General features: G+C 44.5%; 1 protein-coding gene across 1 annotated transcript in view; it reads right to left on the reverse strand.

Moving 5' to 3' along the window:
* Positions 1 to 23,308, reverse strand: part of LOC143983031 (multidrug and toxin extrusion protein 2-like) — a 292,152-nt gene that overhangs the window by 119,779 nt on the left and 149,065 nt on the right. The window contains exon 6 of the mRNA XM_077482258.1: positions 19,472 to 19,516. Within this exon, the coding sequence (XP_077338384.1) occupies positions 19,472 to 19,516 (45 nt within the window). The remainder of the gene's footprint in view (positions 1 to 19,471; positions 19,517 to 23,308) is intronic.

Consider the following 23,308-nt stretch of genomic DNA (forward strand, 5'->3'; position numbering starts at 1 on the left):
CACAGTGAATGAGCATGCCACGTCCTGAATTAAAGTCAAGAAAAAAAAGCGGGGGAGGGAGGGGGCTATGGGCTTTCTAGGCACAATTACAAAAATTGTTATTTAAAAAGGTATAATTTTATTTACAAAAATAACACTACATTTATAAACATCTTAAAAAGTCATAAGCAATCATGAGTTCATCAACAGAAGATGTTACTGCTATTAGTACCGTAGCCATAATATAGTTAATAAAGGGAAGAAGACATTTTCTTCAATATTAAACAATCCAAGACTTTGGTATAATGGGAAAAGTTGGGGAACATCGGGGATGACTGAGTGCTGATGCTGGATTTGTGCGCTACATGTTTCGTATACCTTTACGCTTCTTCTGGAGTTTATGACTAATTTTAAACAAAAGCAACAGTAATACATTTTATGAAAAAAAGGTACACGTAAAGGTACGCGAAACATGTCGAGCACGAATCCAGCATCAGCACTCAGTCATCCTTGATGTTCTGCAACTTTGCCCATTATACCAAAGTCTTGGATTGTTTAACCACTTAACAACCGCCCATTGCCGATTAACGGCTTCAGGGCGGTTGTTTAACTCTGAGAGGCTGTTAATTAACGGCCTCCCAGAATCCTGCTCTCGCGCGCCCCCTGGGGCGCGCACTCGAGAGCATCCGTGACCGCCGGGTCCACAGGACCCGGCGCATCACGGATCACGGTAAACGGACGCTCGTCGCGGCCGTTTACCACGTGATCGCTCCGTCAAATGACGGAGTGATCACTTGTAAACAAACCGGCGTCATATTATGACGCCGGTTTCTCCCTCCCCTCTCTGTACCGATCGGTACAGCGGAGGGGAAAGAGATCGGTGTCAGCAGAGATGTGGGCTGCATCTGCAGTGCCCACATCGCTGCTCACCAAATTTAACCCCTCAATTCCCTGCCAATACTCTGCAATACCAGTGCATACTCTGCAATACCAGTGCATACTCTGCAGTACCCCCCATTACTCTGCAGTACCCCCCATTACTCTGCAGTACCCTGCCATTACTCTGCAGTACCCCCAATACTCTGCAGTACCCGCCATTACTCTGCAGTACCCCGCCATTACTCTGCAGTACCGCGCCATTACTCTGCAGTGCAGTACCCTGCCATTACTCTGCAGTACCCTGTCATTACTCTGCAGTACCCCCCAATACTCTGGAGTACCCCCCAATACTCTGCAGTACCCTGCCATTACTCTGTAGTACCCCCCAATACTCTGCAGTACCCTGCCATTACTCTGCAGTACCCCCCAATACTCTGCAGTACCCGCCAATACTCTGCAGTACCCCACCATTACTCTGCAGTACCCCGCCATTACTCTGCAGTACCCCGCCATTACTCTGTAGTACCCCCCAATACTCTGCAATACCCCCTAATACTCTGCAATACCCCCCAATACTCTGCAGTACCCGCCAATACTCTGCAGTACCCCGCCATTACTCTGCAGTACCTCGCCATTACTATGCAGTGCAGTACCCTGCCATTACTCTGCAGTACCCTGCCATTACTCTGGAGTACCCCCCAATACTCTGGAGTACCCCCCAATACTCTGCAGTACCCTGCCATTACTCTGTAGTACCCCCCAATACTCTGCAGTACCCGCCATTACTCTGCAGTACCCGCCATTACTCTGCAATACCAGTGCATACTCTGCAATACCAGTGCATACTCTGCAGTACCCCCCATTACTCTGCAGTACCCCCCATTACTCTGCAGTACCCTGCCATTACTCTGCAGTACCCCCAATACTCTGCAGTACCCGCCATTACTCTGCAGTACCCCGCCATTACTCTGCAGTACCGCGCCATTACTCTGCAGTGCAGTACCCTGCCATTACTCTGCAGTACCCTGTCATTACTCTGCAGTACCCCCCAATACTCTGGAGTACCCCCCAATACTCTGCAGTACCCTGCCATTACTCTGTAGTACCCCCCAATACTCTGCAGTACCCTGCCATTACTCTGCAGTACCCCCCAATACTCTGCAGTACCCGCCAATACTCTGCAGTACCCCACCATTACTCTGCAGTACCCCGCCATTACTCTGCAGTACCCCGCCATTACTCTGTAGTACCCCCCAATACTCTGCAATACCCCCTAATACTCTGCAATACCCCCCAATACTCTGCAGTACCCGCCAATACTCTGCAGTACCCCGCCATTACTCTGCAGTACCTCGCCATTACTCTGCAGTGCAGTACCCTGCCATTACTCTGCAGTACCCTGCCATTACTCTGGAGTACCCCCCAATACTCTGGAGTACCCCCCAATACTCTGCAGTACCCTGCCATTACTCTGTAGTACCCCCCAATACTCTGCAGTACCCTGCCATTACTCTGCAGTACCCGCCATTACTCTGCAGTACCCGCCATTACTCTGCAGTACCCCGCCATTACTCTGCAGTACCCCGCCATTACTCTGCAGTGCAGTACCCTGCCATCACTCTGCAGTACCATGCCATTACTCTGCAGTACCCCCCAATACTCTGGAGTACCCCCCAATACTCTGCAGTACCCTGCCATTACTCTGTAGTACCCCCCAATACTCTGCAGTACCCTGCCATTACTCTGCAGTACCCCCAATAGTCTGCAGTACCCTGCCATTACTCTGCAGTACCCCCCAATACTCTGCAATACCCTGCCATAAATTGCCATACCCAGCCATACTCGGAGACACCCAGCCATACTCGGAGATACCCAGCCATACTCGGTGATACCCTGAAATACCCAGCCATAGACGCCCCCCACCCCTCACCGCCCTCCGGTGCTTCTACCAACTCGCCAGTACGATCAAAGCCAGAATCTTTTTTTTATTTTTTATTTCAGGCTTCCCAGCCTAGAGGTGAGATGTGGGGTCATATTGACCCCCAGATCTCACTGTAAAGAGGACCTGTCACCCCATATTCCTATTACAAGGGATGTTTACATTCCTTGTAATAGGAATAAAAGTGATCAAAAATCTATTTTTTGGGAAAAAAATGTCAAACTAAAATAAATAAAGTAAAATGAACAATAAAAAATAAATAAAAAAATGTAAAGCGCCCCTGTCCCCATGTGCTCGCATGCAGAAGCGAACGCATGCGTAAGCCCCGCCCACATATGAAAACGGTGTTCAAACCACACATTTGAGGTATCGCCGCGAACGTTAGAGCGAGAGCAATAATTCTAGTCCTAGACCTCCTCTGCAACTCAAAACATGTAACCAGTAAAAAAAATTTAAAGCGTCGCCTATGGGGATTTTTTAAGTAGCGACGTTTGGCGCCATTCCACGGGCATGTGCAATTTTGAAGAGTGACATGTTAGGTATCTATTTACTCAGCATAACTTCATCTTTCACTTTATGCAAAAATTGGGCTAACTTTACTGTTTGTTTTGTATTTTTTTAAGCACAAAACTGTTTTTTCCCCCAAAAAAACGCGTTTGAAAAATTGCTGCGCAAATACCGTGTGAGATAAAAATTTGCAACGACCACCATTGTATTCTCCAGGGTCTTTGCTAAAAAAAAATATATAATGTTTTGGGGTTCTCTGTAATTTTCTAGCAAATAAATTATGATTTTTACATGTAGGAGAGAAATGTCAGAATTGTCCTGGGTGCTCCAGAACGCCTGATGGCGCTCCCTGCAAGTTGGCCTCTGTATGTGGCCATGCTGTGTAAAAGTCTCACACATGTGGAATCGCCGTACTCGGGAGTAATAGCAGAATGTGTTTTGGGGTGTAATTTGTGGTATGCATATGCTGTGTGTGAGAAATAACCTGATAATATGACAATTTTGTGGGAAAAAAAAAAAAGGAAAAAAAATCTTGATTTTGCAAAGAATTGTGGGAAAAAATGACAACTTCAAAAAACTCATCATGCCTCTTACTAAATACATTGGAATGTCTTCTTTCCAAAAAGGGGTCATTTGGGGGGTATTTGTACTTTTCTGGCATGTTAGGGTCTCAAGAATTGAAATAGGCCGTCAGTACTTCAGGTGTGATCAATTTTCAGATATTGGCACCATAGCTTGTGGACTCTATAACTTTCACAAAGACCAAATAATATCCACCAATTTGTACTTATTTTTGCCAAAGATATGTAGTAGTATAAATTTTGGCCAAAATTTATGAAGAAAAAATTACTAATCTGCTAAATTTTATAACAGAAACGAAGAAAAATTCATTTTTTCCGCAGAATTTTCGGTCTTTTTTCTTTTATAGCACAAAAAATAAAAAACTGAGAGGTGATTAAATACCACCAAAAGAAAGCTCTATTTGTGTGAAAAAAAGGACAAAAAATTTCATATAGGTCCAGTGTTGCATGACTGAGTAATTGTCATTCAAAATGTGAGAGCACCAAAAGCTGAAAATTGGTCTGGTTATTAAGGGTGTTTAAGTGCCCAGTGGTCAAGTGGTTAATATTGAAGAAAACGTCATTTTCTTCCCTTTATTAACTATATTATGGCTACGGTACTAATAGCGGTAACATCTTCTGTTGATGAACTCATGATTGCTTATGACTTTTTAAGATGTTTATAAATGTAGTGTTATTTTTGTAAATAAAATTATACCTTTTTAAATAAAAATTTTTGTAATTGTGCCTAGAAAGTCCATAGCTCTCACCCCTTTTTTTTTCTTTTTCTTTACTGCATTATACTGATTAGACATGTACATTTTGTTTGGTTCCGAATCGAAATTCGGACGAATTTTCATTATTCGAACATTCGGATGCATCCGAATTACCGAATTACAATGCTAATGAATTCAAACGAAATTCGAATCAAATTCGAAAAATTAAATTTTGCGACCTGAATTTGGGGCCACGTATCTCGGGGCCACTTGCAGCTAGAAACCCCAAATTTGGTATGCACAGTAGAACTAGCACTACAACCTCTCCAAATTTGGGGTTTCTAGCACCAAGTGACCGCGAGATACATGGCCCTAAAGTCGGGTCACAAAATGTCAAGCACTTTTCTGCAGCAGAGAATGACATTTTGTGAGCCAACTTTGTGGCCATGTATCTCGGGGTCACTTATAGCTAGAAACACCAAATTTGGTATACAAACAAAATAGAACTAGCACTATAACATCTCTATTGTTTTTCTAGTCTATTCTTTTATATTCTATTAAAAACTTTTCTATTAAAATAGAAATCATTATATACTAAATTCGAATTTCGAAAGATGGTGGTTTTATAACATATATATATATATATATATATATATATATATATTTCTTTCCGACATTCAAATTTTCGTATAGAATGAATTTGAATTTGAATAGAAAAGATTTGATCGAAATGATTTCAACATGATTTGAAATTATTTCAACCGCATTTGAAACTATTTCAACCGGATTCGAAAATATTTTGCGACCCGACTTTAGGGCCATGTACATCGGGGTCACTTGGTGCTAGAAACCCCACATGTTGTAGATGTTGTAGTGCTAGTTCTATTGTGTTTGTATACCAAATTTGGTGTTTCTAGATCTAAGTGACCCCGAGTTACGGGGCCCCAAAGTCGGGTCGCAAAATGTCAAGCACTTTTCTGCAGCAGAGACTGACATTTTGCAACCCGAATTTGGGGCCACGTATCTCGGGGTCACTTATAGCTAGAAACCCCAAATTTGGTATGCAAACACAATAGAACTAGCACTACAACATCTCCAAATTTGGGGTCTCTAGTACCAAGTGACCCCAAGATACATGGCCCTAAATTCGGGTCGCAAAATATTTTCTAATCCGGTTGAAATAATTTCGAATCATGTTGAAATCATTTCGATCAAATCTTTTCTATTCAAATTCATTCTATACGAAAATTTGAATGTCGGAAAGAAATATATATATATATATATGTTATAAAACCACCATCTTCCGAAATTCGAATTTAGGTTGAAATAGTTTCCAATGCAGTTGAAATAATTTCGAATCATGTTGAAATCATTTTGAATCCGGTAGAAATATTTTCGAATTTGGTTGAAATATTTTCGAATGCGACCGATTTTTCGAATTCAGTAGAAAACGAAACGAAATCCGAAAACGAATTTAACTAATATAACTAAACTAAATTAATTAATTAACGAATTAAAACGAAACGAAACTAAACTAATTTTTTCCTTTAGCACTAGTGATGGACGAACTTCCGACGGGACGTTTCGCGAACGCGAAATGCGAACGGACCCAAACGTTCGCGAAACAGAACGTTCGCCGCGGGCCCCATTGACTTCAATGGGAGGCGAACTTTGCAAACCTTCATGTCGAATTTGCGGCCACGTGGTAATTATTAGGGGGTAAAACGTAGTCCCACCATCTGGACAATGACATAATACATGTATGAGGTGAATTTGGGATCGATAACTACAAGCATTTTTATTTTATTTGGGAAATTGTTCTAACAATTCAGGACTATGGAGCTAATGAAGGCAATGGAGGAGAGGGAAGGTCAGGGACCAGGGTAGGCAAAGAAGAGGGTGCAGGAGATGATCACCAGCAGCGTGACATACCGGAATGACACATGCACCGTGATAGAGGCATCTGACAGCAGCACCGTAATACAGAGCACTGACAGCAGCACCGTGACATACAGCGCTGACAGCAGCACCGTGACATACAGCGCTGACAGCAGCACCGTGACATACAGCGCTGACAGCAGCACCGTGACATACAGCGCTGACAGCAGCACCGTGACATACAGCGCTGACAGCAGCACCGTGACATACAGCGCTGACAGCAGCACCGTGACATACAGCGCTGACAGCAGCACCGTGACATACAGCGCTGACAGCAGCACCGTGACATACAGCGCTGACAGCAGCACCGTGACATACAGCGCTGACAGCAGCACCGTGACATACAGCGCTGACAGCAGCACCGTGACATACAGCGCTGACAGCAGCACCGTGACATACAGCACTGACAGCAGCACCGTAAGCAGCCCCAGGAGGAAGTCAGCACAGCACAGGGATGGTGTGATCCCCTCATAATAAGAACCCCCAGGAGGAAGTCAGCACAGCACAGGGATAGTGTGATCCCTTCATAATAAGAACCCCCAGGAGGAAGTCAGCACAGCACAGGGATATCATAAGCAGCCCCAGTAGAAATATGACACCGCTCAACCTCTTCAAAGAGGAGGGTAGGGGCATATAGTACGGTGTGCTTTTTTGGGTCAAGGAAGTGAGCCAAATGAATTAAGAAGGTCTGTGTGCTTGATTAAAAAAATAGTTTATAGACATATACATGGTCTACTGGTCACATGTGTTGAATTCCTCCGAGATCCATGCCTCATTCATTTTTAGAAATGTGAGGTAGTTAACACTGTGGTGAGCTAGGCGAGTACGCTTATCGGTCACAATCCCCCCTGCTGCGCTGAACGTCCTTTCGGACAGGACACTGGATGAGGGGCAAGCCAACAGTTCGATTGCAAATTGGGCAAGCTCTGGCCAGAGGTCAAGCCTGCCCACCCAGTAGTCTAGGGGTTCATCACTCCTCAGAGCGTCCACATCGGCCGTTAACCCAATGTAGTCGGACACCTGACGGTCTAGGCGTTCCCTGATGCTGGATCCGGATGACACCTGTCGATGGGTCGGCTGAAAGAATGACCTCATATCCGAAGTCACCAACACATCTTCAAACCGGCCTCTTCTTGCAGGCGCTGTTGGATTGGTACCCGCAAATCCTTCTCTGGGAGTGGGAATTGCTCCTCTGCCAGCGCACGCAAAAGCAGAATGCAGCATTTCTCGAAGCAAGGCCTGGAAGTGCTGCATTCTGACAGCCCTCTGCGACGGCGGTAACATTTCCGCCATTTTGTGTTTGTACCGGGGGTCTAAGTACGTTGCCACCCAGTACTGGTCCTTGACCCTCATGCTTTTTATACGGGGGTCCCTATTAAAACACTGGAGCATGAAGGCCCCCATTTGCACTAAAGTGGAAGCGGTGTGGTGGCCTGGCTCCTGCTCATCATCCAGGATAATGTCGTCCTCTTCATTCTCCTCTCCCCATCCACGCACAACAGGGATCCCAGAAAGGTTTAAAGCATGCTCTTCTTGCTCCTGCTCATCCGCCCCGGCACCATCCTCCTCTGACTCCTCATCAGACTCCTGTTGTTGACTTGTCTCAGATAGAGTAGCCCCCCCTGGGAATTCATCCAGCATTGCGACTTCCTCATCTTCCCGCTCCTGCTCCTCCACAGCCTGATCAATGACACGACGCAATGCACGCTCCAGAAAGAAGGCATAAGGTACCATGTCACTGATGGCGCCATGGCTGCGACTGACCAGTTTGGTGATCTCCTCAAATGGCCGCAGAAGTCTGCATGTGTCGCGCATGAGCAGCCACTGGCGCGGTGAAAAAAAACCCAGCTCCCCAGAACCGTTTCTTTCGCAGAGTTCATACAGGTAGACGTTAACTGCACGTTTCTGCTGGAGCAGCCTATCAAGCATATAGAAGGTTGAGTTCCATCGCGTCGGGCAATCGCAAATAAGACGTCTGACCGGCAGATGGTGTCGCCGCTGAATGTCAGCAAGGCGAGCCATGGCCGTGTAAGATCTTCTGAAATGGGCCGAGATTTTCCTTGCCTGCCGCAAGATGTCCTGGACCCCAGGGTATTTGACAAGGAATCGCTGCACGACCAAGTTTAAGACGTGTGCCATGCACGGCACGTGCGTGATTTTGCCCTGTTTCAATGCGCTAAGCAGATTGGCACCGTTGTCACACACCACTTTACCAACTGTCAAATTGAGCGGTGTTAGCCACTCATCTGCCTGTGAACGCAAAGCTGAAAGGAGTGCCGGGCCAGTGTGGCTCTTTGCTTCCAGGCACAACAGACGCAGCACGGCATGGCAACGTCTCACCTGGCATGTGGAATAGGTTCTGGGGAGCTTGGGCGGTGCAGTGGAAGAGACGCTAGCAGCGGAAAAGGAGGAGGCAGCTGAGGAGGAGAGGGAGGAGGATGGAGTAGGAGGAGGAGAAGAAGAGTCAGGCCTGCATGCAATCCGTGGCGGTAAAACCAAATCTACACGGGTGCCACGGGTTACATGCTTGACGGCCGTCAGAAGGTTCACCCAGTGGGCAGTAAAACTGATATACCTTCCCTGCCCGTGTTTGCTAGACCACGTGTCTGTGGTCAGATGTATCTTGGCACCGACACTGTGTGCCAGAGATACATTCACTTGCCGCTGAACATGGCCATATAGCTCTGGGATGCCCTTCTCTGAGAAATACTTCCTTCCTGGGACCTTCCATTGTGGTGTTCCAATGGCCACAAATTTGCGAAAGGCCTCCGAGTCCACCAGTTTATATGGCAGTAGTTGGCGGGCTATGAGTTCTGACAAGCCAGCCGCCAACCGTTGGGCAAGAGGGTTATCCGGCATCATCATTTTTTTACGCTCAAACATTAGGCCCACGGAAGCCTGCCTTTTTGCAGAAAAATGTGAGCTTGGCGTGATGGAAGGTGGAGTGGAGGACAATTGTGAGGAGAGAGGAGAAGGAGAAGTAGAAGACGAGGCTGGACGGTGAGAGCCTGCAGTGTGGCTTTGTGTGTTCCGTTGCTCCCACTGGGCTCGGTGATGGCTGCTCATGTGCCTTCTTAAGGCGGTCGTCCCTAGGTGAGTATTGGGCTTACCGCGACTAACGCGTTGACTGCAAAGATTGCAGATGGCAACGCTATTGTCAGCAGCGGACACGTTAAAAAAAGCCCACACTGCGGAGCCATGTGCCGGTGTCCTGGGAGCGCCAGATGTGACCGTACATGGTCGATGACTCGCTCCTGATACATTTGCAGTCTGCTTTGTCCCTGCTGTGCAATGTAAGTCATTGCTGCTTCTCCTCCCTATCTGCTGGTCCATATCTCCCTCTGAACTCCCCTCCTCTTCCTCTCTTGTGGGCACCCACGTGACATCACTAGACACGTCATCATCAACGTCACCTTCCCCACCGCTATAAGTAGAGATCTCGGAGTAGGCAGCAACACCGGGGACCAACCTCCTCCTTGGGCTGATCTGGGTACTGGCGTCAGACTGCTGAGTAGCGCTTGTTGCTACCTCCTCTTCCTGATCCAATACCAAGAGTGGCTGCGCATCAGAAATGTCCTCTTGATATGGATCGGAAAATAATTCCAGTGACTCAAGCGGAAGGTATGTGGTGGTGGTGGTCGTGTTGTTGGTGGTAGTGTCTTTGGGGGTGCACATAGCAGAGAGTGAAGAAGAGGGTGCAGATCGAGAGGATGAGGAGGGTGCAGAAGAGTAAGGCTGAGCGAGCCACTCAACCAAGTCTGGTGCATCCTTTAAAGTAATTGAACGCACCTTCTGCAACTTCCCACTTTGGCTCAAGCCTGTTGCTCCTGCCCTACCCCTACCACCCCTGCGGAAGGGCCTGCCTCTTCCTCTGCCTGTCATTTTTTAAATGACCCTGTGACAAAACTCTTAGTCCCTATACCGATGAAGGACTGCTGCAGTATAGGGCAGCGGTCAGCAGTGGTGCACGTCAACCCTATCTATTGTGGACCGATAGCGGTCCTTACAGAACAGCAGACTGTACCGCACTCAAGCCTATGTACCGTAGCACCCTATACCAAGTTACCAGTCCTTATAAGAACTTTTGTGGACCAAGCAGGTTGTGTATTAGTGTTTAGCAGACTGTACGTCAGTCCCTATACCGCTGAAGGACTGCTGCAGTATAGGGCAGCGGTCAGCAGTGGTGCACGTCAACCCTATCTATTGTGGACCGATAGCGGTCCTTACAGAACAGCAGACTGTACCGCACTCAAGCCTATGTACCGTAGCACCCTATACCAAGTTACCAGTCCTTATAAGAACTTTTGTGGACCAAGCAGGTTGTGTATTAGTGTTTAGCAGACTGTACGTCAGTCCCTATACCGCTGAAGGACTGCTGCAGTATAGGGCAGCGGTCAGCAGTGGTGCACGTCAACCCTATCTATTGTGGACCGATAGCGGTCCTTACAGAACAGCAGACTGTACCGCACTCAAGCCTATGTACCGTAGCACCCTATACCAAGTTACCAGTCCTTATAAGAACTTTTGTGGAACAAGCAGGTTGTGTGTTAGTGATTAGCAGACTGTACGTCAGTCCCTATACCGCTGAAGGACTGCTGCAGTATAGGTGAGCGGTCAGCAGTGGTGCACGTCAACCCTATCTATTGTGGACCTATAGCGGTCCTTACAGAACAGCAGACTGTACCGCACTCAAGCCTATGTACCGTAGCACCCTATACCAAGTTACCAGTCCTTATAAGAACTTTTGTGGACCAAGCAGGTTGTGTATTAGTGTTTAGCAGACTGTACGTCAGTCCCTATACCGCTGAAGGACTGCTGCAGTATAGGGCAGCGGTCAGCAGTGGTGCACGTCAACCCTATCTATTGTGGACCGATAGCGGTCCTTACAGAACAGCAGACTGTACCGCACTCAAGCCTATGTACCGTAGCACCCTATACCAAGTTACCAGTCCTTATAAGAACTTTTGTGGACCAAGCAGGTTGTGTATTAGTGTTTAGCAGACTGTACGTCAGTCCCTATACCGCTGAAGGACTGCTGCAGTATAGGGCAGCGGTCAGCAGTGGTGCACGTCAACCCTATCTATTGTGGACCGATAGCGGTCCTTACAGAACAGCAGACTGTACCGCACTCAAGCCTATGTACCGTAGCACCCTATACCAAGTTACCAGTCCTTATAAGAACTTTTGTGGACCAAGCAGGTTGTGTATTAGTGTTTAGCAGACTGTACGTCAGTCCCTATACCGCTGAAGGACTGCTGCAGTATAGGGCAGCGGTCAGCAGTGGTGCACGTCAACCCTATCTATTGTGGACCGATAGCGGTCCTTACAGAACAGCAGACTGTACCGCACTCAAGCCTATGTACCGTAGCACCCTATACCAAGTTACCAGTCCTTATAAGAACTTTTGTGGAACAAGCAGGTTGTGTGTTAGTGATTAGCAGACTGTACGTCAGTCCCTATACCGCTGAAGGACTGCTGCAGTATAGGTGAGCGGTCAGCAGTGGTGCACGTCAACCCTATCTATTGTGGACCTATAGCGGTCCTTACAGAACAGCAGACTGTACCGCACTCAAGCCTATGTACCGTAGCACCCTATACCAAGTTACCAGTCCTTATAAGAACTTTTGTGGACCAAGCAGGTTGTGTATTAGTGTTTAGCAGACTGTACGTCAGTCCCTATACCGCTGAAGGACTGCTGCAGTATAGGGCAGCGGTCAGCAGTGGTGCACGTCAACCCTATCTATTGTGGACCGATAGCGGTCCTTACAGAACAGCAGACTGTACCGCACTCAAGCCTATGTACCGTAGCACCCTATACCAAGTTACCAGTCCTTATAAGAACTTTTGTGGACCAAGCAGGTTGTGTATTAGTGTTTAGCAGACTGTACGTCAGTCCCTATACCGCTGAAGGACTGCTGCAGTATAGGGCAGCGGTCAGCAGTGGTGCACGTCAACCCTATCTATTGTGGACCGATAGCGGTCCTTACAGAACAGCAGACTGTACCGCACTCAAGCCTATGTACCGTAGCACCCTATACCAAGTTACCAGTCCTTATAAGAACTTTTGTGGACCAAGCAGGTTGTGTATTAGTGTTTAGCAGACTGTACGTCAGTCCCTATACCGCTGAAGGACTGCTGCAGTATAGGGCAGCGGTCAGCAGTGGTGCACGTCAACCCTATCTATTGTGGACCGATAGCGGTCCTTACAGAACAGCAGACTGTACCGCACTCAAGCCTATGTACCGTAGCACCCTATACCAAGTTACCAGTCCTTATAAGAACTTTTGTGGAACAAGCAGGTTGTGTGTTAGTGATTAGCAGACTGTACGTCAGTCCCTATACCGCTGAAGGACTGCTGCAGTATAGGTGAGCGGTCAGCAGTGGTGCACGTCAACCCTATCTATTGTGGACCTATAGCGGTCCTTACAGAACAGCAGACTGTACCGCACTCAAGCCTATGTACCGTAGCACCCTATACCAAGTTACCAGTCCTTATAAGAACTTTTGTGGACCAAGCAGGTTGTGTATTAGTGTTTAGCAGACTGTACGTCAGTCCCTATACCGCTGAAGGACTGCTGCAGTATAGGGCAGCGGTCAGCAGTGGTGCACGTCAACCCTATCTATTGTGGACCGATAGCGGTCCTTACAGAACAGCAGACTGTACCGCACTCAAGCCTATGTACCGTAGCACCCTATACCAAGTTACCAGTCCTTATAAGAACTTTTGTGGACCAAGCAGGTTGTGTATTAGTGTTTAGCAGACTGTACGTCAGTCCCTATACCGCTGAAGGACTGCTGCAGTATAGGGCAGCGGTCAGCAGTGGTGCACGTCAACCCTATCTATTGTGGACCGATAGCGGTCCTTACAGAACAGCAGACTGTACCGCACTCAAGCCTATGTACCGTAGCACCCTATACCAAGTTACCAGTCCTTATAAGAACTTTTGTGGACCAAGCAGGTTGTGTATTAGTGTTTAGCAGACTGTACGTCAGTCCCTATACCGCTGAAGGACTGCTGCAGTATAGGGCAGCGGTCAGCAGTGGTGCACGTCAACCCTATCTATTGTGGACCGATAGCGGTCCTTACAGAACAGCAGACTGTACCGCACTCAAGCCTATGTACCGTAGCACCCTATACCAAGTTACCAGTCCTTATAAGAACTTTTGTGGAACAAGCAGGTTGTGTGTTAGTGATTAGCAGACTGTACGTCAGTCCCTATACCGCTGAAGGACTGCTGCAGTATAGGGCAGCGGTCAGCAGTGGTGCACGTCAACCCTATCTATTGTGGACCGATAGCGGTCCTTACAGAACAGCAGACTGTACCGCACTCAAGCCTATGTACCGTAGCACCCTATACCAAGTTACCAGTCCTTATAAGAACTTTTGTGGAACAAGTGAGTTGTGAATGTTTAGCAGACTGCAGCAGAAGGGCAGCAGTCAAGTATAATATCCTTTCTATATTTGGAAGAAAGAATATTATACATGTACAAGCCTATTACTGTACCACTGATACCAGTCCTGAAAAGAACCTTTGTGGAACTAATAATAACAGCAAGTCTTTAAAATTACCCTCACTGCCTGACAACACTGCTTCCTTCCTGTCCCTATACAAATTGGCAAAAAAAGAGAACGATTAGTGGTTACTGGAACAGCTCTTTTGTGGACCTTGATAGTAACAGCTAATGATGATGATGATGATGATGATGATGAAAGACTAATCTGGCTGTCCCTGTAGCATACACCGTCCTTTCCCTTTCTCTAAACTAACAAAAGACACTCAGGCTGCTGCAAGAATCAGCAGCACAGCAAACCTATCAACACCTAACACCTATACCAGTCCTGAAAAGAACTTTTGTGTACCAAATAGCTAGTGGTTTATCTCTCCCTACTCCACACAGGAACCTGTCCCTATCGTAACAGAAGAAAGAATGTAAAATGGCCACCGGATCGGGTGTATTTATAGGTTAGGGGGAATGTACAAGTGTCCATGTGCTGTCATGTCTCAATTGGCTGTCCTGTATCACATGATAAACGTGTCACCAAAGGTTAAAGTTCTTGTATACATTAAACACGTAAGTCCGCCGCGGCGAACGACGGAAAAAGGCGTTCGAACGTGCGGACCGCGAATGTCGGAAATTCGCCGCGAAACGACCGCCGGGCGAACCGTTCGGCCATCACTATTTAGCACATGTCTAATACTGATGTGGGTTAGTGCACGTTTACTGGAGTATATGTAGACGTGCATTAGTGCACGTTTATTGCAGTATATTGAACTGTGTTAGTACACAATTACTGCAGTATATTGAGGTGTGTTAGTGCACATGTACTGCAGCATATTAAGGTGCGTTAGTGCACGTGTACTGCAGTATATTGAGGTGCGTTAGTGCATGTGTACTGCAGTATATTGAGGTGTGTTAGTGCACGTGTACTGCAGTATATTGAGGTGCATTATTGCATGTTTACTGAAGTATATTAAAGAGTGCCTTAGTGCACTTTTATGACAGTATATGTAGACATGTATTAGTGCACGTTTATTGCAGTATATTGAACTGTGTTAGTGCACAGTATATTGAGGTGCATTAGTGCACTTTTACGGCAGTATATTGAACTCTGCATGGCATTATGGACAGGACACTCACGGCAGAGCAGTGGACGGGGAAGAGGAGAACTTCCTTTCCTCTCAAGGTCGCTTTATGCGGACACCATTCTTGTGACACCACAGAACACACAAGAGAAAAGGGAGGAGGAGGATTATGGCAGTTTTGGAGGCACTGAAGCAGAGGAAAACATACGTCAAACCTGGTTTTCCATCCCCAGAATCCTTGGGAGTAATACGTGGCTGCGAGGAGGCAGTTCCAGCTACTGTAATCCTCAGTGACACGGACTCTGCTTCTCATGCCTCCACAAACATGCGGTGCATGGGCTCCCTCATTCTTCAAAGCCTGCGAAAGGACCCGAGAATTTGTGGCATCAGGGGAAAGCCTCAGAACTCATCCCATCCTTACACAGGAAACAGAGGATGAAATATCTTGAGGACACCTTAAAGAGGAGTTTATGTATGGCCTTTCCTATAAATACTCCAATATACCTCTTTGTGAGACTTTTACATGGCAACCATTGTAACAAAAAAGCATATTGTATAAAAATATACATTTTTATTGTTCAAAATGTTAAAATAGACTTTCATGCGGCTCATATAATCCAATAAAAACAAGGACAGTGTTTGTACAAATTATATACTCGGTGGTAATACACAATACCATAAACGTCTGTACATTCCAAATCGTTTAGTAACAGTTTTGCATAGAAAGGAACTCCAATGTGTTTTGAAAATTTGTAAGTTATCGTCATCAGGGATATCTATTGCCACCCTATAATGTAGAAAAAGCTGCAAATAATTTGCATTCATAGATCATAATATGTAATTCTAAGTTTAGACTCAAATACATTTAAACATCTGTGAGTCTCCATGTAGAGCTCAAAAGCCCTCCACCCAGCAGGGAGCATATAGAATCACCCAACAGGACAACATATCTGTTTAGTTCATATATATATATAACCTCCTGGGGCTAAGTTATCCAAACAAGGAAAGATCCCTCCAGAGACTGGAGCTGAAAGAAAATACGGTATTGAGAGATGTTCCCAAAGCATGCAAAATGCGTTGGATTTCCCCTTCCATACAAAGCTATTACTGAACCATTTGAAATGTACAGTCGTTTATTGTATATAATTTGTGCAAACACTGTCATTGATGTTTTTATGGGATTATATGGAGGTCTATTTTAAAATTGTGAATAATAACATTTATATTTTTATACAATAATCAGTAATGCATTTCAAACATTTTTTAGGCCTCGTGGGAGATTATCTAAGGGCAAAAACAGACATGGAGAGCTTTTCAGTTGATGATCCACTGGATTCCTGGGTCATAAGAATAGACAACTGGCCAAAACTTGCCCAGTATGCATTTGAACTGCTGGGCTGCCCTGCATCCAGTGTGCTTTCCAAATGGACATACAGTGCTGCAGTAGGTTTTGTGACAGATACAAAAGCACATATGCCCACAGATTCTGTTGACCAGCTGACATTTATCAAAATTAATCATTCCTGGATTAACAGCAGCTATCAAGCCCCTGATGCCATTGTTGCTGATTAAGTGTGTTTGGGATGTGGAACCTGCCCAAGACTGTCTAGACTGCCTAGCTTTGTGGGTTTTGATTTTATTGTGAAGAAAAATTTTGGTATAGGTTTCATGGCTGCAATTAACATCCAAAGTCCAAATGTTCTGCACCTGTTTGACCAGGGCATATAATAAATTTTTTTGACAGCAGGGCCAATTCTTGCTTTCATCAAGAGAACCTCTATAGGGTTATGGTGTAAAGGTACCACCAATACCAAAAACCCAATTTTTCCGCACCTGTTACTTCTATCCAAAGTCTGCAAATAGACACCAGAATTTAGCCCAGAAAAACTCTATTCTTGTTCTGAGTGCTCTAAATTGTGGCCTCATCATACAGACTGGCTCCCCGAGCCATTGTTTATAAAATAAATAAAGCTTGCAGGATAAATGTCATTTTTTTGGCCTTTAATTTTTGCTGCAGCAGGTTCTATACATGGTACAGATGTGCCACTTTACGGGCAGACTAAGGGGACCCCCTAGGCATTATATTAAAAGGAATTTTTCATTTTTATTATTTCACTTTAAGCACCAGTAAATCACTGCTCATTTAATAATGATGTTTTTTACAAACTTTTACATGAAAGTCTCCCATGACGGTAGTGTGGTTCGTGTTCAGGAAATGTTTCTAACAGGTGGTAGGATGAATTTATTAACAACACAATAACAGAGACTTGTCAAAGTCAAGCGGTAAGCAGTGCTTGACCCATGTTGCCATATTTTTTAAAATTTCTTTATTTTATCGTTTTTAATAGCTGTCATTTTGGCGATGACAAGGGCTCTATTCATCTTGTGTTTGGATTCAGCCACAACCAAGGTTTGGGATTTCCATGCCTTGGCTATGGTTTGTTTGGCTGCGGTGGTAAGGTGGATGAGTAATTGGAATTGAGTATGAGTGAATTCAGCTGGTTTAAGGTTCAAAAGGGCTGTGGCTGAGTTGGGGAGAATACTGGTGTCCAAGGCTTTGGAGGCCATAGCAAAGATTTTTTCCAGAATTCTTGGGCGACTGGGCATTGCCACCATACGTGAATATGGGTGTCCAAATCAGAGCAGCCCCAAAAGCAAGTCCCTGGGTATGATAGGACAAATTCTTGCTGGTACTAGATAACATTGTGCCGAACTTTATAATTGGTTTCAAGTACCGAGCTATCGGGGAGGAGGATTTGGTGGCTAGCCATATGCTGGACCAATCTGCGATCTTGAATGTGTGCTCCATGTCTTACGTCCATTTGGTGGTGTGAAATGGTAGTGCGTCGTTTGAGATTGCATTAAGATGTTGCTATAGGAGTGATATCAGTCCCTTCATGTGTGGGTCACTCTTACAGATGCGTTCAAATTGTGTCATTTGGTTTAGTGGTGATCGTGTCTGGAGGAAGGGCATATAACATTTTTTTACTTGCAGGCAGCGAAAGAGTTCAGTTCTAGGGAGTTCAAAAGTTTTGCATAAGGTAGGAAACGCATGCATAGCACTGTTAGAGACTAGCGTACGGAGTCTGCATTGATGGCACTTCTGAGGCTGCAGATGGGCATTGATCAGGCTGCACTGATGGCAATGGTGAGGCTGCAGATGGACACTGACCCTTATTTTGCTTCAAAGTTCCTTATTTAAAATATAAATTTTTTTCCTGAAACTTCCCTCTTAAAATGAATGTGCGTGTTATACGCCGATAAATACGGTATATATATGTATCCCAACAGAGGGGCCTTGTTTCTTGTCCCCCCCCCCCATTTTTGGCTGTCTGTGGTCTGGGCTGCATGCATTGTTGAGCCTCAGAGTGATCATCTTTTTATTTATATATAATCATGTTTTTTTCTGGATACTATGATGTATCCTTATAATACTTTCCTACGTGTCTATTAGATACAGAAGCTCCTGAAGAAGCGCATTAACGCTCGTAACATGTAGAGCGATTTTTCTGAGCGGCCTCCGAACACGACTCAACCTCTCCACGTATCCAAACAACCATTGGACCTGTATCATTCTACATGCTTCCAATCTTTGTGCTTTTTACATGTGGTATATGTATATGTATTAGAGGTGTTACGCAAGTCATTGAGGTCACTCAATTATATGTTTTTTTAATGTGTCTGTATACAATGGTTTTAACTTTATCGGTAAGTATGCAATTTTCCATTATCATGACTAAGGCCGCGTACACACGGGCGGACTGTATGGCCTACTTAGTCTGTCGAAACACATTTCAGCGGACAGTCCGCTCGTGTGTGGGCTTCAGCGGACTTTTTCAGCGTGCAGTCTGGCGTACTAAGTATTTCGCATTTTCCGTAATTCTGTCCGTCATACTTTGGTTTCAGCGGACAATCCGCTCGTCAGTAGGCTAGTTCGACGGACTAAGAATGGCGCATGCTCAGAAAGGATTTACACGGCGGAAGGGTGCATTGCTGTGTATTGGACTTCCTATTTCTAGTCCCGTCGTACATGCTGTACACGTCATCGCGCAAGCTTTCGACGGACTGTTTGTGCATCCGTGTGTGGTCAAGTCCGTTCATTCGAAAGTATGACGGACTGTCCGTCGGATTGTATGACGGACTAAGTAGGCCATACAGTCCGCTCGTGTGTACGCGGCCTAAGTTTTTAATTCTGTGTCTGACGACGTAAAGACATGCACCAGGACAAGAAATTAATATATAGCCAAGCTCTTTACTTTGATACTAAATAAACACATGTAAGAAAATGTGTTAAATAGGATAAAATACCTGCAACTGAAACAAATATTTTAGCTATAGTATTTAGATTCCACTTTACAGAAAGTTTACCTGAATTTGCAAATATCTGTAATGCAGTTGCTGAAGAAATATTGCCTGTGATGAAAAATAGAAATAGAATAGAAATATATAAAAGTACAATTTAGCACATACATAGTGAAACACAAAGTAGGATGTTATTGCTGCCTGTGCCCCTGTTGTGTAAGATTTTCCCCTCACTTCTTGTCCCAGTAATGGTGATCTGTGGACCAGTGAGGGCAAGGGCTCATGTTGGCAAATGTTGTTTTCTTGTATTTGACGTGTGTTTGAAACATACAGGTCAGCAAAATCCTATTAACTTTAATTGAGCAGTACACATGGCAGTTCAGAGGGTGCATTTGACCTTCTTTATGTTGTGTTCCTTTGGAAAACAGCTTGTTCTTGTGAAACGCATAATATAACACAAACATTTGACAAGAACACCCATTACCACGAGTCTTAAATTCTTCCAGTAGACAGGAGGACATTTTTTAGTATAGTTGAGCCTGTTGTTTTTTTTTTTATTGTTGTCAGTGTTTCTATCAAAGGACATTTCCCTTACTTCTTGCCCCAGAACCAGTGGTCGGCATGTCAGGAAGTAAGGGGAAATCTCTCCAATGGAGAAAAACCTCTTAAAACACTTTGGTCAGAATAAAAAAAAAAATAAAAAAAATTTTCACCAACCAAAATACAATTTTGTGTAACTTAAACAATTAGCAATGCAAAGGAAGATTAAAAGAAGGTAATACTCTTCAGCCATTAGTATGGAGAAATATCAATTAATGACCAACTCTTACCATCCCTCTTAGCTTGTTTTAGCTTGATTTACCGGGAGAACCCTCTTACAGTGCTTAATCCCTTTGAAGTCCATATAAATATAACTAAGAAATAAAACACCTTACTACATGTACTCAGTTTCATACAGTCATGGCAGGAAAAAGAACCCTTTAAGAATACCGTAAACCAAGACCAAATATACAATATATTGCAGCTTACTATTCCTTGAATGTAGTAGTTGCATTAGTCTCCTTTTTAAAAATTTTTTGAATATTCACCTGATAATTCTGCCATTAACACACATTCCTGTCCTAGGCTGACAACACTTATTCAATGTACCTTATCTTTGGAGATAAAGTTAATTGAGTATGTGTCTAAATTAAAGGGGTTGTAAAGGCAGAAGGCTTTTTTATCTTAATGTATTCTATACACTTACCTGAGGTCCCTCTCTGTCCACGAGTCTATCAGCCATCCGAGATTCTCCTTCTTGATTGGCTGAGACACAGCAGCAGCACCATTGGCTCCCGCTGCTGTCAATCAAAGTCAGCTAGCCAATCAGTAGAGAGAGGGGGCAGAGCTGGGGCTCCATGTCTGAATGGACAGGAGAGGTGTGTCTCAGCTAGGGTGCAACAAGCAGCTTGCTATGGGGCACTGAACAGGAGGGAATGGCCAGGATCATAGAAGAGGGACCCGAGAAGAGGAGGATCTGGGCTGCTCTGTGCAAATCCACTGCAACAGGGCAGGTAAGTATAACATGTTTGTTATTTTTATTGGAAAAAAATTTGACTTTACAATCACTTTATTATCAATGTGGGGAATGTACTTTATATTGTTTGACAAGTGTGGCACATGTTTTTATGAAGATTTTAATTGAGTTGATGACGTTAATAACCTTTTTTATATTTTTGATATTCTTGTACTGTCACCTGGGTGCTAACCTGACATTTTCCACATTTTGGCATGTTACAACCAAAAATGTAAATTATTGGGATTTTATGTGATAGACCAACACAAATTGACACATAATTGTGAAGTGCAAGGAAAATGATAAATGGTTTTCCAAATCTTTTACAAATAAATATCTGAAAAGGGTGGTGTGCATTTGTATTCGGCCTCCCCTGAGTCAATACTTTGTAGAACCACCTTTCACTGCAATTACAGCTGCAAAACTGTTTCTACCAGCTTTGCACATCTAGAGAGTGAATTTTTTGAGAGCGTATGTGAACAGCAATTTTCAAGTCTTGTCACAGATTTTCAATTGGATTTAGGTCTGGACTTTGACTGGGCTATTCTAACACATGAATATGATTTGAAGTAAACCATTCTATTCTAGCTCTGGCTGTATGTTTAGGGTAGTTGTCCTGCTGGAAGGTGAAACTCTGCTGTAGTCTCAAGTATTTTGCAGATTATAGCAGGTTTTCACCTGTTGTTTGTCCTATATTTGGCTCAATCCATCTTCCCATCAACTCTGACCAGCTTCCCTGTCCCTGCTGAAGAAAAGCATCCCCACAATATGATGCTGCCACCACCATGTTTCACGGTGGGGATGGTGTGTTCAGGGTGATGTGCAGTGTTACATACTCACATAGCATTTTGCTTTTAGGCCAAAAAGTTCAATTTTGGTCTCATCTGACCAGAGCACCTTCTTCAACTTTTCTGTGTCCTCCACATGACTTCTCATAAACTGCAAACAGGACTTCTTATGGCTTTCTTTCAAAAATGGCTTTCTTCTTGACGCTCTTCCATAAAGTCCACATTTGTGGAGTGCACGACTAATAGTTGTCCTGTGGAAAGATTCTCCCACCTGAGCTGTGGATCTCTGAAGCTCCTCCAGACTTACCATGGGCCTCTTAGCTGCTTCTTTGATTAATACTCTCCTTGCCCGGCCTGTCAGTGTAGGTGGACGGCCATGTCTTGGTAGGTTTGCAGTTGTGCCATACTCTTTCCATTTTCAGATGATGGATTGAACAGTGCTCCATGAGATGTTCAAAGCTTGGGGTATTTTTTTATTGGACCTCATAATTCTGTTTGTTCACTAAGGTTTTCTAACAAACCCCTGAAGGCTTCACAGAACAGCTGTATTTATACTGAGATTAAATTACACACAGGTGACTTCTGAAGACAATTTGTTCCACTAGATTTTAGTTAGGGGTAGCAGAGTAAATGCACGTCACACTGTTCAGATATTTATTTGTAAAATAATTTTGAAAAACCTTTATCATTTTCCTTCCACTTCACAATTATGTGCTACTTTGTGTTGGTCTATCACATAAAATCCCAATAAAATACATTTACATTTTTTGCTGTAACTTGACAAAATGTGGAAAATGTCCAGGGGTATGAATACTTTTTCAAGGCACTGTATGTGACAGCCAAGTCTTTTTTCTTCTATTCAACAATGGCACAATGGTTACAGACATGAAATGGATTGTTATATCCATGTGCCTATGTTCCTATGAAACAGTGAAATATTTAAGAATTGGTGATTGCATAGTAAACTGCTTTAAGCGTCTGTCAGATACTGTATCCTGCTTTTGGATGCACCTGAACCTGTATCTGAACAAACTCCTAATGAATAGGTGCTACCTAATAAAGGCTAAGCAAGTGGTGTTGGAGCGACATCTAAACCTGGCAGACTAACCTGTGGTTGATCTACTATCCCTTCGATCCCATAATAGGGTGTTTCCTTGAAATCCAAAGTATGAGCAGAGCAGTAAATTTGGAGCCCCAATGGGAACCTCATCCATACTTCATTGAAAAACAACCTTTTCCAAATTTCCTTTGTATAATGTTGCTTCAGGAGGGCTTCAGAAATGTTTGTAATCTAGTGCAACCTTGTGTCTGGTTTGGACTCCCTTTCATTGCCCTCCATAATCCTTGATGGTTCCTAAGCTTCTAGTATGTCCCACTTCCCCCAGGGGCTTTGCTAGGATTGTAACAGACATGTGGCACCATTGTGTACAGAAGAGAGCAGTAATGCTGAACGTTGTGTGCGCCTCACAAAACAAAGGGTGTGGCCAGATTGTTAACAGTGAAAGGGGCTTAAGGAGCATGGTAAATAAAACCCAAGCCTCCTTTTATCTATAAAATATG

The sequence above is a fragment of the Lithobates pipiens genome, unplaced genomic scaffold (genome assembly GCF_037356315.1).
Source record: "Lithobates pipiens isolate NorthernLeopardFrog02 unplaced genomic scaffold, aLitPip1_a1.2 Scaffold_16, whole genome shotgun sequence".
NCBI classification, from domain to species: domain Eukaryota; kingdom Metazoa; phylum Chordata; class Amphibia; order Anura; family Ranidae; genus Lithobates; species Lithobates pipiens.